Source organism: Chelonia mydas, chromosome 1 (genome assembly GCF_015237465.2).
Source record: "Chelonia mydas isolate rCheMyd1 chromosome 1, rCheMyd1.pri.v2, whole genome shotgun sequence".
NCBI lineage: Eukaryota > Metazoa > Chordata > Testudines > Cheloniidae > Chelonia > Chelonia mydas.
This window is the reverse complement of record NC_057849.1, coordinates 32,023,142-32,040,489: the sequence shown is the minus strand read 5'-3', so window position 1 is coordinate 32,040,489 and position 17,348 is coordinate 32,023,142. Positions and strand designations below refer to the sequence as shown.

The following is a 17,348-nucleotide window of genomic DNA, read 5'->3' as shown; positions in this document are numbered from 1 at the left end:
CCTCTTCGCTATTTTATGTGACGGAGCAGACACTCAACATTGACAGCTCCTCTTTCACTCTGAAGTTTACTGGCTTTCTTGGAGTAAATTTTGAATTACTTGTCTGAGCTCAGAGAAGACATAAGGGTTTTCCATCGTGAATGTGGCTCTTCCTTTCCAGAATACTTCCCTGATCAGCATAGGCTTGCTCTGAATGCTTCTTTCCAGAGGCAGAATATAACTTAGGTTATTAACCTGAGGGTTGTGAACAGGGGGTTGGGGGTCCTGGTATGGACCACTGATCTTCTTCTTCAACGCTTAGCCAGTTAGTCGGCTGTAGTAATTGTTTGCCATTTGGTCCATTCCTGTGAAACGACAAAGGCTTGATGGCCTGAGAGTCCAACATCAGATTTAACCCACATTAAATGAAAATGTGGCATGCATTAAATATCTTACTAAAATCAAAATACACTGCAATATGACTACTGTATTTGTTTATCCACAAAGACCCCAAATCCTGCACTGACTTATGCCCACACTTGACTATGCACTGAACACAATGGGACTACTCAAATGTGGTAAATCAAGTAAAAGTGTAAATCTTTGTAGGATAGGGGCCTCAGAGCCATGAAATATCTTTCTAAAAAAAACATGCTCTAGAGATCAGTCACAAGATATGGGATTGATGTAGGAATTCATAGAATATCAGGGTGAGAAGGGACTTCAGGAGGTCATCTAGTCCAACCCCCTGCTCAAAGCAGGACCAATCCCCAACTAAATCACCCCAGCCAGGACTTTGTCAAGCCTGACCTTAAAAACCTCAAAGGAAGGAGATTCCACCACCTCTCTAGGTAACGCATTCCAGTGCTTCACCACCCTCCTAGTGAAAAAGTTTTTCCTACTATCCAACTTAAACCTCCCCCATTGCAACTTGAGACCATTACTCCTTGTTCTGTCATCTGCTACCACTGAGAACAGTGTAGATCCATCCTCTTTGGAACCTCCTTTCAGGTAGCTGAAAGCAGCTATCAAATCCCTCCTCATTCTTCTCTACCACAGACTAAACAATCACAGTTCCCTCAGCCTCTCCTCATAAATCATGTGTTCCAGTCCCCTAATCATTTTTGCTGCCCTCTGCTGGACGCTTTCCAATTTTTTCACATCCTTCTTGTAGTGTGGGGCCCAAAACTGGATACAGTACTCCACATGAGGCCTCACTAATGTCGAATAGAGGGAAATGATCATGTCCCTCGATTTGCTGGCAATGCCCCTACTTATACAGCCCAAAATGCCGTTATCCTTCTTGGCAACAAGGGCACATTATTGACTCATATCCAGCTTCTCATCCACTGTAGCCCCTAGGTCCTTTTCTGCAGAACTGCTGCCTAGCCGCTCGGTCCCTAGTCTGTAGCAGTGCAGGGGATTCTTCCATCCTAAGTGCAGGACTCTGCACTTGTCCTTGTTGAACCTCAGCAGATTTCTTTTGGCCCAATCCTCTAATTTGTCTAGGTCCCTCTGTATCCTATCCCTACCCTCCAGCATATCTACCTCTCCTCCCAGTTTAGTGTTATCTGCAAACTTGCTGAGGGTGCAATCCACACCATCCTCCAGATCATTAATGAAGATACTGAACAAAACTGGCCCCAGAACCGCCCCTTGGGGTACTCCGCTTGATACCAGCTGCCAGCTAGACATGGAGCCATTGATCACTACCCATTGAGCCCGACAATCTAGCCAGCTTTCTATCCACCTTATAGTCCATTCATCCAGCCCATACTTCTTTAACTTGCTGGCAAGAATACTGTGGGAGACCGTGTCAAAAGCTCTGCTAAAGTTAAGGAACAACACATCCACTGCTTCCCCCTCATCCACAGAGCCAGTTATCTCGTCATAGAAGGCAATTAGATTAGTCAGGCATGACTTGCCCTTGGTGAATCCATGTTGACTGTTCCTGTCACTTTCCTCTCCTCTAAGTGCTTCAGAATTGATTCTTTGAGGACCTGCTCCATGACTTTTCCAGGGACTAAGGTGAGGCTGACTGGCCTGTAATTCTCCGGATCCTCCTTCCCTTTTTTAAAGAATTAACAAATGAATTTTTTTTTGCCTGTGTTGTATATGAGGTCAGGTCCCCTCTGACTTTAAAACCTGTTAGTCCATACTCTGTGTTTTTTTTTCCATTAACCCACACTGTCTACTGTTTCTCTTTTTCCTCGAAGAACTGACATACTGACTACTGTGAAAGTTTTTCTACAAATTTACCAGAGAGTGAAGTAAAAAATTCTGGTCAGTAATTCTCAGTGTCCCTTCCTCCCCCTTTTGTCTCTTCATAAGTAAGAATGTTTGCCGGATATAGGTCACAACCTCACAAACTCTTACAAATAATTACCAGTGGTTCCAATGCTACAGTTCTCCTATTGTTGTAGCCTATTTAGCAGTTTCTAGAGAATTTTGCGGAGCCTTGCTAAAATGAATAGAATAAGTTGCCGTGGCATTAACTTCTTCCTTCCTCATCCTGCTTTATGATCGCTCCCTGTCATTGTTATCTGATATTTCACTAAGCACTCTATTACTCTGATCATTTCTAGAGATGACAAACAACATTTTAGCTGCCTCTTTAGGGTATTAATTCTTAGTCCCTGGTACTCTGCAGACCCCACCATTTGTGAGCAGCAAGATTCATCCACAAAAGCTTGAAAATATTAGTTAAAACAACACCCCCCCCCTCATTTTCTTCTAATCCACAAACTACCTCTGAGAGTGTTCCATTAATCAAGGTCACGTGATGAGTTTGACACTTTTACCTTTTGAAGTAAGATCACTTGGCCCATACATACTGGTAGCTCTATTTGTTTTTAAAGCAGTATATAAAAAATAACTAAATTAATTCTCAGAGCACCATTGTTTGGTAGGCAAGTACAATAACAAAGATAGTATATGGTATGTAACAAACCATCCCCATTGCAAAGATGGGAAAACTGAGGTGGAAATATTAAATGACCTTCCACAGGTCACAGAGGGAATCTGTCAGAAGCAGGATCAAATCTCAGGAGTTGCTGGCTCCCAATCCTGGGTATAGACCCCATGACCTCTCTCATTCTGATTGTTGAGCTATGTACGTATAGTAATGAGTGGATAACAGAATTCTCTGCAGCACAGAAAATAATGGGATGACCGGAGAAGTGAGACCGTGAATATAAAAAATATTCCCTTTCCATTTCAAAGTGCAGACTTTGATACCCCATTTACATTGAGATCCAGTAAAAAATAGTATTCATTTCTTTGGATTCATGATAACCAGATAAAAAGTGAGGAATATAAATGCCTTCTACTGTACACAGCTTCTATTTTGCCTAATTAAGAGTAGCTTAAAACATCTCAGATTTCTGTTTAAGCAACAATTCTGGAAGACAGATGCTCATTTGAGGCCCAAATCATGAAAATGAGTTCTTTTTTAGAAGCACAAGTTATTGTCCTGGACAAAAAGTTTTAAGGTCTTTTAAACAAACTATATAATCTCAAAATATAGACTATAGAACACAAAGAGTCATGTTTTCCCTATACTTGGGTTTCCTTGGTGACAAATTGGTTCATTTAGTTAATAAATGGAATGATGTATTTAATATTATTCTGACAATAAATGACTAGGCAGAAATTCGGATATAGCATCAAAGGCTCACTTTGTTGCAAAAGGAAAGAAAAAAAGGAATTGCTGCTCAGAATGCTTGTAATATGGAACATTTTGATAACCAATTTTCTCTTCACTAGTGTTATTTTTGCTGGGGTATTGAATGGATTCAGACCCACATAATCAGACATTTCAGGTGGCTGCATGCCTCATTCATCAAGGCACAATTGCTTTCTCCTGGAAATCTCACTCTTCGCTGTATCACAGTGACAGTAGATTTTGGATATTACCAGTCTGCAGACTCCTGGCTACCTGTATTCTGGAAGTATGGAGTTATTCAAGCACATTATGAAATGATCTCTACTCTCAAGATGGCAAATGTGTAATTTGCATGGGAAGTTTTTCAAAGAGTGAAATACTTCTTTTCTTTTTTGGAAGACAGTGTCAAGTCTCCATTGTTTGCCTGTTTGCTAATGTATTATGATATATTTACATAGCATCATAACTGTGCATGCTCCTTTTCAGGGGTTCTCTTTTTCTTAAAAAAACCCCAAACCTGTCTACGTCTCAAAGGGCATGAAATCTGGGATTAGACAAACATACGCAGATAGATACAGGGAAGAGGGATAGGGAAAGGAAGTACAAGGAAGGATTAAAACAAATTAAAATAGTGTGACTTATATTACACAGCCAGCAAATCATACAGTGTGTTTTTTTTTAATAGAAGCAAGAGTGCACATTGGAGGGAAAAATATAAATTACTCATTTATCTTACAGGGTTCTAAATTAACTATCAACTCAGGAGAAGGACCTGGGCATCATTGTGGATGGTTCAATGGAAACCTCTGATCAGTGTGCAGCTGAGATGAACAAAACAAAGAAGATATGTGGACGCATAAGGAATGGGATGGAAAATAATCTAATGCCTTTATAAAAACCAATGGTATTGCCTGAGCTGGAATACTATGTGCAGTACTCATCACCTTGTCTCAAAAAGGATCGTGCAGAACTGGAAGGTGTTCAGAAAAGAGCAACGAGAATGATAAAGGGCCTGGAAAAACTATCATCTGAAGAGAGATTGAAAAGATTGAGTTTACTTTGGAAAGGAGATGAGAAAGAGAAATAAACAAAATAATGAATGGTCTAGAGAGAGTAGAACAGGATTTTATATCTTCCTTATCTCATAACATAAGAACAAAGGGACAGTCAATGAAATTAAAGGGTGGCAGATTCAAAACTGATAAAAGGGAAGTTTTTCACACAAGGCATAATTAGACTGTGTTACTCATTGCTATATGAAGTTGCTGATGACAAGCATTTAGCAAGATTCAAGAAGAGACTGGGGATTTATATAGCTATCAAGAATATCCAGAGTTATCATAATTAATGATAAATATTTTGGAAGGGATATAAAAATCTCATTCTTCTGGATAAAGCCAATGTCTATCCATTAGAGATCAGAGTGAGATCTCATTTGGGGTGCAGGAGGAAACGCACAGATATTTTCACATCTGCTATGACAGAGTTCTTAAACTTTCTTCTGAATCATCTGGTATTGAGCACTGACTGAGACAGGGTAAAGGTCATCAGTTATGGATCAGTTATATTTATTACATGAACATTCTGGGAATTGTACTTCATATAAACTCTGCTAAAATAATGGGTGAATCATAAGGACAGCTTTGGTCATCAATTCAATTTCACTGGTGTTAACTCATGCACTCAGAGCAGGATTGAGAACAGTTATATGAATTAGTCCCATTTAATACGTACAATCACTTTCTGAGAACATCCAGGGCTCTGAGTTATGATCCTATTTCTAGTTGGCAGTTCTTTGGTCACAAAATTTTGTCCTGCATTTTACAAGTCTGATGTAATTTTCAAGTACTTATCTTCTCAGGTAAAAAAACCCAAACAAACTTGAATAGCCAAAATTGACAAACAAAAGGGGGAAAAGAAGCCCACATCCAAGTCCACACCCCCAAACACCAAACAGATAAAAATAATGGTGGAATTACTTGACCAAATGCTTGATTAGGATGTCCAGCATCTCCCTGTTTTTCTCTGGTAATTTATGAACAAGTGCATGTACTGCCTCAACCCTGTAGTTTTGGTCATCGGATTCTGTTAAATAAAAATAAGGAGCATGTTATTATATTAAGGTGCACCCAAAGATGTGTGTAAGGATGGTGTCAATAACTCTAAACTAGGGCACACTGCACATTACAATAAGGCAAACCATCAATCTGCTGTTAAAATAGCCTTCCAAAAATCTGAGAACAATGCAGGTATGTTTATTACATGAACATTCTGGAAATTGTACTTCAAATAAACTCAGTTAATACAATGGGTGAAATACTGAAGTTAGCAGGAGTTTTGCCATTGATTTCAACAGAGCCAAGATTTGACCCAATGATCCTTAACAGCATCTAACCCCCATCTATATTTACTCTTATGGTGGTTTGAGGAGGGATGAGGATAATTAGCACTTTATGTATTTGTAAATATCAGAAAAAAATCCAAAAAATTAAGGTTGCACAGAGAACCTTAATTTTAGCATTTATTAACTTTCAAATGCTTGACTTTGAAACTTTAATATTCTTTTAACAGAGATTTTGTGTGTGTGTGTGGAAGAGGGAGGGAGAGAGAATATTATGTATATACATACTTGGATTTTGAGTTCCTTGGGGCAGGAACTATCTTTTTATTATGTTAGTATAGAACCCAGCACACTGAGCCTGGAGCTTATGACTGGGGCCAGTTGGTGCTAATGCACTACAAATACATAATAATGTCCACATATGTATAATTTCATATCTCTTGAAATAAATCATTGCCTGGGTTATTTGAAACAAAAGTAGGCAGAACATGGGAAAATATATTGTAAGGAAAGTTCTCCAGAAACAGTGGGTGAGAGAGGGATCAAAAAAAGTATTATTCTCCTGAAGAGTTACTAATTTCTTTAGTGTTTTACTTACTAACGGCAACAATGAAATCCTTGTGCAACTTGAAGGTCATCAGTGGTTCTGTAAGACACCTGGTCATAAAATTTAAAAAACATAATTTTAGAAAATGTATTACTTCTAAAAATCTTTGCTTTTATTTTATTGCTGTTGCTACTATTTCAATATGATTAGCATCTGGGTGCCAGTGAAACGAATTCATTGCCTACAGGCTACAACCATAGCACCATTCAGTCACGTGCAAGGTCTGATGAAAATCTTCTCTAGCTAAATCCAGTGCCACTCTGTGAGTAATTTAAACAGGAATACCAATACCATTGCCTTTATCACAGACCAAGGGCCTGACTGCCTTCTCACTTACAAAGCTGTAAAAACAGGAATAACTCCACCGAAGTCATCAGCAGTTTTGCTGAAGGTGGAAAAGTGAGGGGACAATTAGGCTTCAAGCCTCAGCTGGTGAAATCCATATATATCATGAAGACTCCCGTGTGGCACTGAAATCCTGAAAGGTAGTGAACTGGGAAGACTCTTCAGTCAAAAGGCAACCTATGAATTGTCTGCAGTCATAAGAAACATTATTACTGCAATTTCTTATTATAAAATTGCATAAGTAACAACCTCAACCTAACCAAGATTTTCAAAAGTGATTAGTGATTTTTGATGCCTCCATTTTTGGGTAACCAACTTGATTGAGTTTCAGAGGTTTCGATTTTTAGGACGTGCTGAACACCTAGCCTCTGCAAGCTTGGTCCCTTCAAAGTGTCACAAATTGGCACCCAAAAGTTGAGGACTCCATAATCACAGTCACTCTAAAAAATCATGACCCTTATTTTTAAAGGGTTTCCAAATTGCTGAAGGTTTAGTACGAATTTTCTAATTGTTTGGGGATATATTTATTCCCAATTCCTGTAAAGTGACCTGTATAATAGGATATGAAATGAGAATTAACATTTATGCAGGGAGCCATGATTTTACCCTGCTTTAACAATAAATTAGTGAAATATCATGCTGTGCAATTTAGATAAAGGATTTCACAAATTAGAAAGATTTAGTTTCTCATACTGTGCTGTTTAGATAAAGGATTTACAGATCAACAAATGCAATTAACTTTTCCCCCTTCCAAATGTAGGGTTTTATAGAGCACAACTGATTCAATGGCAGGCAGACAGATAGCATAATCAAATGCAGATTCATTAAAATAAATAATTACTGGAATATTTTTAGGCTAGCCACAATCACTATATATAGTTAGGTTTCAGAGTAGCAGCTGTGTTAGTCTGTATTCGCAAAAAGAAAAGGAGTACTTGTGGCACCTTAGAGACTAAAAAATTTATTTGAGCATAAGCTTTTGTGAGCTACAGCTCACTTCATCAGATGCATCAGCTGTAGCTCACGAAAGCTTATGCTCAAATAAATTTGTTAGTCTCTAAGGTGCCACAAGTACTCCTTTTCTTTTTATATATATTTAGTGTTCTAAGGTGGTGAAAGAGAGGTAATGCAATATCAATAAATAAGGGTAAATGGGACATGAAATGAGATACATGTAGAGCATCATACTCACCTGAGGTAGTTTTTTAATCCGCTTGTTATTGTTTTATTGTCCCAAATGTCCATATCAATATCCATATCAGGAGGAGATTTAGGGGCTGGTAGAAAATTGAATTAGGAATGTGTTATACTTTGACTAGCAGACTAGTTAGGAAAGCAGCACAACACTTAAACAACATACAAAGATTAGGTGATAATTTCTTATGGTTATTTTATTACCCAGATTAACTAACAACTCGAACATACATTGAAATCCTTTAATTTTTGTCAAGTATCAGAAAAATGAAATAGCATCTAGTATACAGACATCTCAGCTATGTGCCCAACTTCAAAGAGTAAACTAAATCCAAGGTGATACAGGGGTTGCCAGTTGCTTTGGTTTTGATGTAGAGCAATCTTCAAAAAAGAGGGAGGTTATATCCAGATTAGCAAGATAAGTGAAACCCCAGGACCCCCCAAAAGAAAAATGTTATAAACTGTGAGTTAATACTTAATGATGGTTGTAATATATTGACCTAAAGTTGAGGGACACTTCTGGGCGTTTGGTATTCCATGCCTCGACAAACAGATCCAATAAACTGATCATAAAAATTAAATGAAGAAAGGGATTTATAGATGAATTTAAATAATCCTAGCGTAAAATATAAACAAATCCAATGAGTCTCATTTTTCCTCAACTGTCTGCATGCGCCAGCTTTCCTCCGTTATTTGCATTGACTGCCCATTTGTTTCTTAATTGAATTTAAGATGTTGTTTTTGATTGGTAAAGACCAAAGGGTCTTGCTTGGGGTGTTCCGATGGGAGAGACTTCCTCTATCCTTGTGTCATACTGCCTCAGTCAGTAGACACACTCCAGTTGGATTCCTCTTAAGAGAGAGGACTGGCAGCAGACTGTTCTCAGGTCTGGAGCCAGCTTTCCTGAACAGCCTGGGTTTGTTGACCACTGGGGCATGTTGCAATGTACATCCATTTATACAGGCTGCTGTGGAATTAGTGTTTGATTAAATGTGGGAGGGGAATTCTGTGTTTCACAGAGGATTGAGTCCTGTTGATCATTGGGAGCTAAAACTTCTTTTCCCCTTGTAAATAGTGTCATGGGTGTTGAGAGCTCTGGACAGATTTCCTGTTTCATTTTTAATAAATTAAAAAAAACAAACTAAATTAATTGTGAAAAATGCACATCTACCCAGGCTGTGTACGCAATTTCAGTGACTCTCTGCACAAACTGAGTAACAATGTATACAAGTGGCCAGTTACATACATAGCTAACTATTTGCATGCTTACTCACTTAATTTGCCACCTGTAATTGCAAGTGCAAACTAAACTTACTATTGTACACTACGTTTTTGAGTAGAGACAGTGAAGGAAATCATGGTCATAATGTCCTTGGTGGATATTAGAGTTTTTGATGCAAAATCTTCCAATACTTACAAAATATGGTATTCATCAGCTTTTGCACTTTGGAGTTTACACCTCCTATTCTGTACAGCCCCAAGATTGTGATACCTATATGGAAAAAATACAGGATAATGAACTGACTCATGGCACCAAAAGTACAGAATGTTCATATACATGGACACATAGGTGAGAAATGTAAATTTTCAAAATGGTTTATGAGGTTTAACCATCCATTAATTTATAGGAAGTTATGCAGCTAAATTCCTGTACACCACTTTGGACTATTTAGCCCCATTTTGGGAAATTACCAGACATATTTTACTGAAATTACACCATCTTATAAACAAATCTTAGCTACAAGTTAATTAAATGAAACCCCACAAAAGGACCCAACATTCTGTCTGACTGACTCACGGAAAGGTGCCATGATAGCAGACACTGGAATGATGTCTGAGAAGTGAAAAATAAGTCCCAGAAGCACTCCAGAGGCATGTCCTGAGTACTTAGCCCTGTTCATATTTACCAAGAAATGTAAACTTGTGTAACATAAGCCACTTCAATGGAGTTACTCTGAATTTACACCAGTGCAAATGAGAACAGAATAATGTCCTCCATATGCAAATGTTGCTGACAATCACAGCAACTACTTGTGTACAGAATTTACTGGTGATACAAACAAATTCTACTTAAAATATCTGCACAGTCTAGTGTTTTCCTTGTATATCTGCAGTACTGCAGCTACTTTGTCAATGCTGAATGACAGGATTGTTTTAATTTGTAGAGCCCCAAAACAAGATAAAGAGACAGCCTTAGGTCCCAATTGACCTCAGATGGTTGAGAAAGGCATGGCCCAAATGCAAAAAATATTTTTTATAGTACAGTATGGGAAAATGCTACTGGATAATGTTCTATTTCAGGCCTTTATAGTATTATATTTTAACACTCAGATGATGGGAATTTCATGAACTTTGATTTTCAAAGCAATACTGAGCTATGGTAAAAAATCAAGTCAGAAACAGATCTTGACTTGATCTCTTTTTTTTCCTTAGCACCTTTTACTATACAGAGTTCTTAGGTGTAACCATGGCAAAGTTCTTTTCTGAGGATGTTTGAGAAAAAACAATTATAATTTGTCACAATCTCAAAAGCCTAAACAATAGGATGCTTCTTAAGTTCAGCCAATCTATTTAGAAAATCATTCCTAATACATATATTTAATTTTAATTTTGATGTTATTAAATTTTGTCTATTTGTCATATTAAGTTTTACCATTTAAAAATGCTTGTATTATTGGTGCCTCTTTCAACATAATGGCCAAAATTCTGCTCTCAGTAAGGAGCAGGTGACCTTATTTCTTTCAGAAGGTTACATAGGAATAACCAAGGACTGATTTATTTTGAGTAGTAAAATACTAAATCAGCAGTAGCTAGACTATTATTTTGTTGTTCTTCCCATATAATGCATACATTGCCTACGATTGAATTTCAGTTATTAAACACAGATAATGGATAAACAATGGGTGATATGTATGACTGGCATAAGGCAAATAAAGCTAAGGGAGTAAGCTAGGGATAAATTTGTCCCAATGTGTATTAAGTACAACTGAGCATTAAATTGACTAATAACAGAAAAGTGTTAACTTTTAAAACAAGAAGTTGCTATAATTTATACTTAAATGATAAATTAAAGAGTCCTTATGGAAGATTTTGGCAACAGTGTTTCAGGTATAAAAAGCAGTGAAAAGTACAAGTTGAGTCACACAGAGATTCCAAAATGCACTTGGAAAATATTTTCTGTTTAATCATTGTAAAGTAACTTATGTCAGAGAAAACCATATGCATACTATGTAATATATAGAGTGTAATGTAATACACACCTCTTGTCTCCACAGCATGAATACATTTCCTCACAAAGTTAAAACCTGCTTCATTTAAGAACACTATAAATTGAAGAAAAGTACATTATTTACTTTAATCTGCCTTTCCATTTAGCAACATCTTAATGTTAGGATCAGATGTGAGCTCTGTACATTTGTCCATAAGAGCATAGCACCTAAAGGTGGTAACTGTTCTTTATATTATTGTTTAATTACATCTCTATCCAACAAGAATGCAATCAAAATTTCTGCTCATTAGTACATTCATGTGTGTTTGTTGTTATATTTTTAGTATGTAAAATTTCAAAACCAGAATTCTTTAACATCCGTTAGAAATAAAAGTGTGGTATCCTAACCCCACCACTTGTATGGCCGAAAGCGTATCTTTGTATAGAAGGATGCACATTCTAAGAATACAGAAACAAAACACTAAGAGAATGCCTACAGTTTCTACTAGACACCTTTCCCTCAGCTCAATACTTTGCTGGTTATAGCCCCAGCTCTGCAGAGACGTACACAGGTGCTTCACTTCACACACTCAATGTCAATTAATTTAAATGAGACTACTAACCATGCATAAAAATGAGCATGAGTGTAAGGCTTTCCAGGACCAGGGCCTAGGACACGAATAATATATTTTATGATTGTTTTACTATATCTTAATAAAGTATATACTGTGGCTGGGATTTTCAAAGGCACCGAAGGGAATTAGGTGCCCATCTCCCATTGATTTCCAGGGGTTCAGGCGCCTAATTTCCTTAGGATCCATTGAAAATCTCAGGCTTGTGCGGGTATGCATGTATGGGATAGCTGAAAAGGTAGTAACTCTGCATGAAGACAGCCACATCCACAAGGTGTGGCTTGCTTGCAGTTGCTCCGGGTGACTACTCAGCTTTCACAAGTGGTTCCAAATTGACATGAGTGTACTGCAGCACCACACCCTATGACTTTGCCTTGGCTGGAATGCTAAACTTAATGAGGATAGCTAGCGGTAATAAAGACTGGGGAAAGGGCACAGCTGGCTGTCCAAATGCACAGTCTCCTAAGGCAAAGCCAGCAAAAACAACTCTCAAAGAATAACACTGGTGGAAATGGTGCTGAAGCAAGCGAGTGGGTAGCTTAAAGGAGTGTTGCAGACGGATTACAATACGCTGATCAGCCATAAAGACAGGAGTCGTGGTAGAACACCTGGCGAATACCGGACCATAGAATCTGAATGATGATTGGTAAGAGAAAGAAAATATGCTGGCTCGGTCGTCACTGGGACAAACATGGGTCAGCTCCAATTGATAGTATGCGAAGTACGTAGAACAACACGCAGGTCGGGGAATTACATGATGAAGCTGAAGGATATTTATTGGAACATGGGATGTAAGCACTATTATACCAGGCTGGAGCACTTGTGGTAATGATCCACGAGTTAAAAGAGAGAAGTGGCAAATCACTGGTCTATGTGAAATGAGATATTGAGAAGATAAAGGAGAATTCTACCATGATTAACCTAGAATATTGACATTGGTAAGAGACGATAGTGGACGATGGTGTTGCATTGGTGCTAAAGCCAAAGGTAAAATAGGCTCTCATGGCATTTAACCCAATATCTCCTTGTATGTTGAAGGTGAGATTCAGAATCAAATCTGGTGCAGTTACCAGTACAAGTATATGTGCCAACATCAGCAGCACCCAAGGAAGAAATTGAATATTTTTATAATCATCTACAGAAAACAATCCAAAAAGTTTCAAGACAAGACATATTATTGGTGATGCGAGATTTGAATGCAAAAGTAGAATTGGACTGGAATTCCTGGGCTGCAGCCATAGGCAGAGTTGGATTAGATGAAGAAAATGTAAGAGGAGAAAGGCTACTAAATTTCTGCTTAAGCAACAACCTGGTGGTAACAAACACACTATTTCAACAAAGAAAGCCGCAGAAGAAGTGGACATATGTCACCTAATGGACAAACGAAGAACACGACAGACTTTGTACTTGTGAATCAAGTCTGTTCTCATGCAGATCATTTGCAGCTGATATTGGATCAGATAATAAATTAGGGCTGGCAGCAATAGGTTGAGGCTGAAAGCAACTGAAAAAGTGCCAAGAACTAAGATCTACGCCATGGACAAACTGAAAGAGACAGATTTCAGGAAAACGTACAAAGAATTCATGTGAAAAAATATCACATCTTCAGTGAAAGAAGAAATGAACACCGAAGAGACATGTGTGATATACTGTACCCCAGGTTATCCCTGGTACGCACATATCCACCACTTAAGAACATAAGAATGGCCATACTGGGTCAGATCAAAGGTTCATCCAGCCCAGTATCCTGTGTACTGACAGTGGCCAATGCCAGGTGCCCCAGAGGGAGTGAACCTAACAGGTAATGATCAAGTGATCTCTCTCCTGCCATCCATCTCCACCCTCTGACAAACAGAGGCTACGGACACCATTCCTTACCCATCCTGGCTAATAGCCACTAATGGACTTAACCTCCATGAATTTATCCAGTTCTCTTTTAAACCCTGTTACAGTCCTAGCCTTCACAACCTCCTCAGGCAAGGAGTTCCACAGGTTGACTGTGCGCTGGGTGAAGAACTTCCTTTTATTTGTTTTAAACCCGCTGCCCATTAATTTCATTTGGTGGCTCCCAGTTCTTATATTATGGGAACAAGTAAATAACTTTTCCTTATTCACTTTCTCCACACCACTCATGATTTTAGACCTCTATCATATCCCCCCTCAGTCTCCTCTTTTCCAAGCTTAAAAGTCCTAGCCCCTTTAATCTCTCCTCATATGGGACCTGTTCCAAACCCCTAATCATTTTAGTTGCCCTTTTCTGAACCTTTTCTAATGCCAGTATATCTTTTTTGAGATGAGGGGACCACATCTGCACGCAGTATTCAAGATGTGGGCATACCATGGATTTATATAAGGGCAATAAGATATTCTCCATCTTATTCTCTATCCCTTTTTTAATGATTCCCTGTATCTGGTTATGACATTTTGTACAAAGTATGTCTTGTTAGGTATTACTTGAAAAGTTATGATTTGCTGAATTTCATTATCCTGTTTAAAAGTGTGTATCTTCATTGTATATGAAGTTATGAGATTTTGCTATATGTTTTGTGACAGGGTCGGGCCAGATGGCTATAGGAGAGTAATAGAAGGCAGATATATTAGCCCCAGGCTAAGTAGGTCCCTTTTCCCTGGGTAAGGTAATGGGGAAGGTTCCACAACAATCAGGAACCTTCTGGAGACAATTAAGACAGGCTGATTAGAACACCTGCAGCCAATCAAGAAGCTTCTAGAATCAATTAAGGCAGGCTAATCAGGGCACCTGGGTTTTAAAAAGGAGCTCACTTCAGTTTGTGGTGTGCGTGTGAGGAGCTGGGAGCAAGAGGCACTAGGAGCTGAGAGTGAGAACACAGACTGTTGGAGGACTGAGGTGTACAAGCATTATCAGACACCAGGAGGAAGGTCCTATGGTGAGGATAAAGAAGGTGTTGGGAGGAGGCCATGGGGAAGTAGCCCAGGGAGTTGTAGTTGTCACACAGCTGTTCCAGGAGACACTCTACACAGCTGCATTCCATAGGGCCCTGGGCTGGAACCCGGAGTAGAGGGCGGGCCCGGGTTCCCCCCAAATCCTCCCAACTCCTGCTCAGACACAGGAGGAGTCGACCTGGACTGTGGGTTCAGAAAAATGGCCAAGCTGAGGGCTGCTGTGAAGCTCCAAGGCTCCACAGTCCAGATTGCACCCTGGGGCATGGAACAATGTGGAACAATATAAAAATGGGATTACAAGTGCAGCTGAACAAGCATTGGGCTACAAGGCCAAAACAAAGAGACCAAGGTGGATAATGGATGAAGTGCTGCAGCTGTGGGAGAAACACAGGAAGCTGAAGGAGAATAAAAAATAGGACTAAAGTCTTAGAGCTAAATACAAGAGGCTGCTTAGAGAGATAACACAGAAAGCAAAGAGAGACAGAAACAATTGGATAAGCGAACAATATAAGGCAGTAGAAGAATATGTGAAGAGAAATGTGGCACAGGAGTGGAATTGTAAGATGAGAGAACTGAGTGGGACATATGAGTTGAAGATGTTGGCTGTGAAAGACAAACATGAAGCAATTGAGCATGAACAAGCGAAGAATAAGTGAAGGAAATAATACTTTGAAGAGCTGTACAATGTGCAGAACACAGTAGATGAAATGGTTCTAGAAAAGCTTCCCAGAACAAAGGAGGGCAAAAAGATGCTGGAATTCTTAGACAAAGAAGTAAATATCTCGAAAGTTGATATCTTGATATCGAAAGTAAATATCTTGAAAAACAAAAAGGTAACAGATAAGGACAATGTAACTGCAGAGATACTGCAAGCAGGGGAGGAACACTTGGTAAATGTGATGCACAAACTATTCAACAAGATTTACAAACAAAAGCAAGTGCCGAACAAATGAGGGAAAGCGATAATAGTGCCGATCTACAAAAAAAAAAAAGAGATCGGAGTGAGAATAAGAAACTACAGAGGGATCAGCTTAGTGAATGTGTCAGGAAAAGTATTCACCAAAATGTTGCAGAGGAGAATGAAGAGGTATATGGAAGTGGCTCTTGCAGAACTGGCTGGATTTAGATCAAAATGAAGTATAATAGATCAGTTATGTGTGATAAGACAGATATCAGAGAAGTATACAGAACACAACTGAACCTGTTACAACGACTTTATAAACCTCAAACGGGCTTTTGAGAGCATTTAGCAAAAAGTTATGAGACTGTATGGCATCCTCAAAAAATCAATCAAGCGGATAGAAAACATCTACAGCAAGTCAATGAGCGCGGTGAGAGTAAACAAGATGCTGACAGAATGACTCAGGATGACTGTAGGAGAAAGACAAGGATGCATGCTATTGCCAGATTTTTTCAGCTTGGTAGTGGAAGCAGCAATGGCTACATGACTGAGAGATGAAAAGGGAGGAGTCATGTTACATTATAGAATGTGTAAGATAAACACAGTGAAGAATGACATACAAAACGTTTAAATATGAATGAAACTGTGAAGCTGGTACAAAATAGGAAGTGTTGGACAGACTTCATTCGGCTCCATTGTTATTGCTGAGCTGACGGATGGGAATCAAAGAATAATAATAATGTATGTGTATGTGTGTAATTGAGTAAGACACCTGCAGAGACGCACATCAAATATAATGGAGTATCTGCATGATAACATAATGTTTGCCCATCACCACAATAAAAGCCATAATATCCCTATATCTGAAGACCATAAACAAGTTATCATGTTCAGGGATATTATGTCAAGGTACAGGTGGTCCATTTTATTTTATATATACATTTATATATAGAACTATGAATATATCTATAGGTATCTAGAATGACATTATACACAGAGTACTGCTTTGGAACCAGGTTAGCCAGAAGCATGATTTATTTTATTTTCTCCCAATTTATATTTGATTATAATACAAATATTGAAGACTTTTTCACGCCTGATGTAACTGACCCTTGAGACAGGATGCTCTTTCTTGCAAGTTGACAGAAAAGAGTAATTCTTGGCAATATATGAAAATATAATTATGTAATTTGTAACCTAATATGCCTGAAAACAAGGACATTATACTGTAGAAATCCAGGTATATTTAATAATTTTACATAACTAAAAAAAACTTACTTTCTTCCTTCTTGCTAATAATTGCTGGCAAAGTGTAAATCTGAAAAAGAAAACATTGCAATATGAACATTTGTGACTTCCAGGTCAGTTAAGAGCTCTCAAGCCAGTGCAAACACATTTTGCATTAGCATGTTGCATGATGCAAGCCTTGCTCCTGCCATTTATTTACTAAACAGTCATTGTAAATGGGCTTAACAAGCATAAAATTTAAAATGTTGCCTCTAGCAGGCACTCTCTCTTATGAGAGTTCAGTTCAACTACACGTTTGGGTAGCTGA

The 17,348-nt window shown here is 38.5% G+C and overlaps 1 protein-coding gene across 4 annotated transcripts in view; it reads right to left on the bottom strand.

The window, feature by feature from the left end:
• ARHGAP42 (Rho GTPase activating protein 42) overlaps nucleotides 1–17,348 on the bottom strand; it is a 308,234-nt gene that overhangs the window by 44,089 nt on the left and 246,797 nt on the right. For all 4 annotated transcript variants that reach the window (XM_027821863.3, XM_043529366.1, XM_043529362.1 and 1 more), the window contains 6 exons: nucleotides 17,072–17,111; nucleotides 11,391–11,453; nucleotides 9,548–9,622; nucleotides 8,129–8,213; nucleotides 6,583–6,641; nucleotides 5,623–5,728 (listed from right to left, as the gene is read on the bottom strand). In XM_027821863.3, coding sequence (XP_027677664.1) covers nucleotides 5,623–5,728; nucleotides 6,583–6,641; nucleotides 8,129–8,213; nucleotides 9,548–9,622; nucleotides 11,391–11,453; nucleotides 17,072–17,111 — 428 coding nt within the window. The remainder of the gene's footprint in view (nucleotides 1–5,622; nucleotides 5,729–6,582; nucleotides 6,642–8,128; nucleotides 8,214–9,547; nucleotides 9,623–11,390; nucleotides 11,454–17,071; nucleotides 17,112–17,348) is intronic.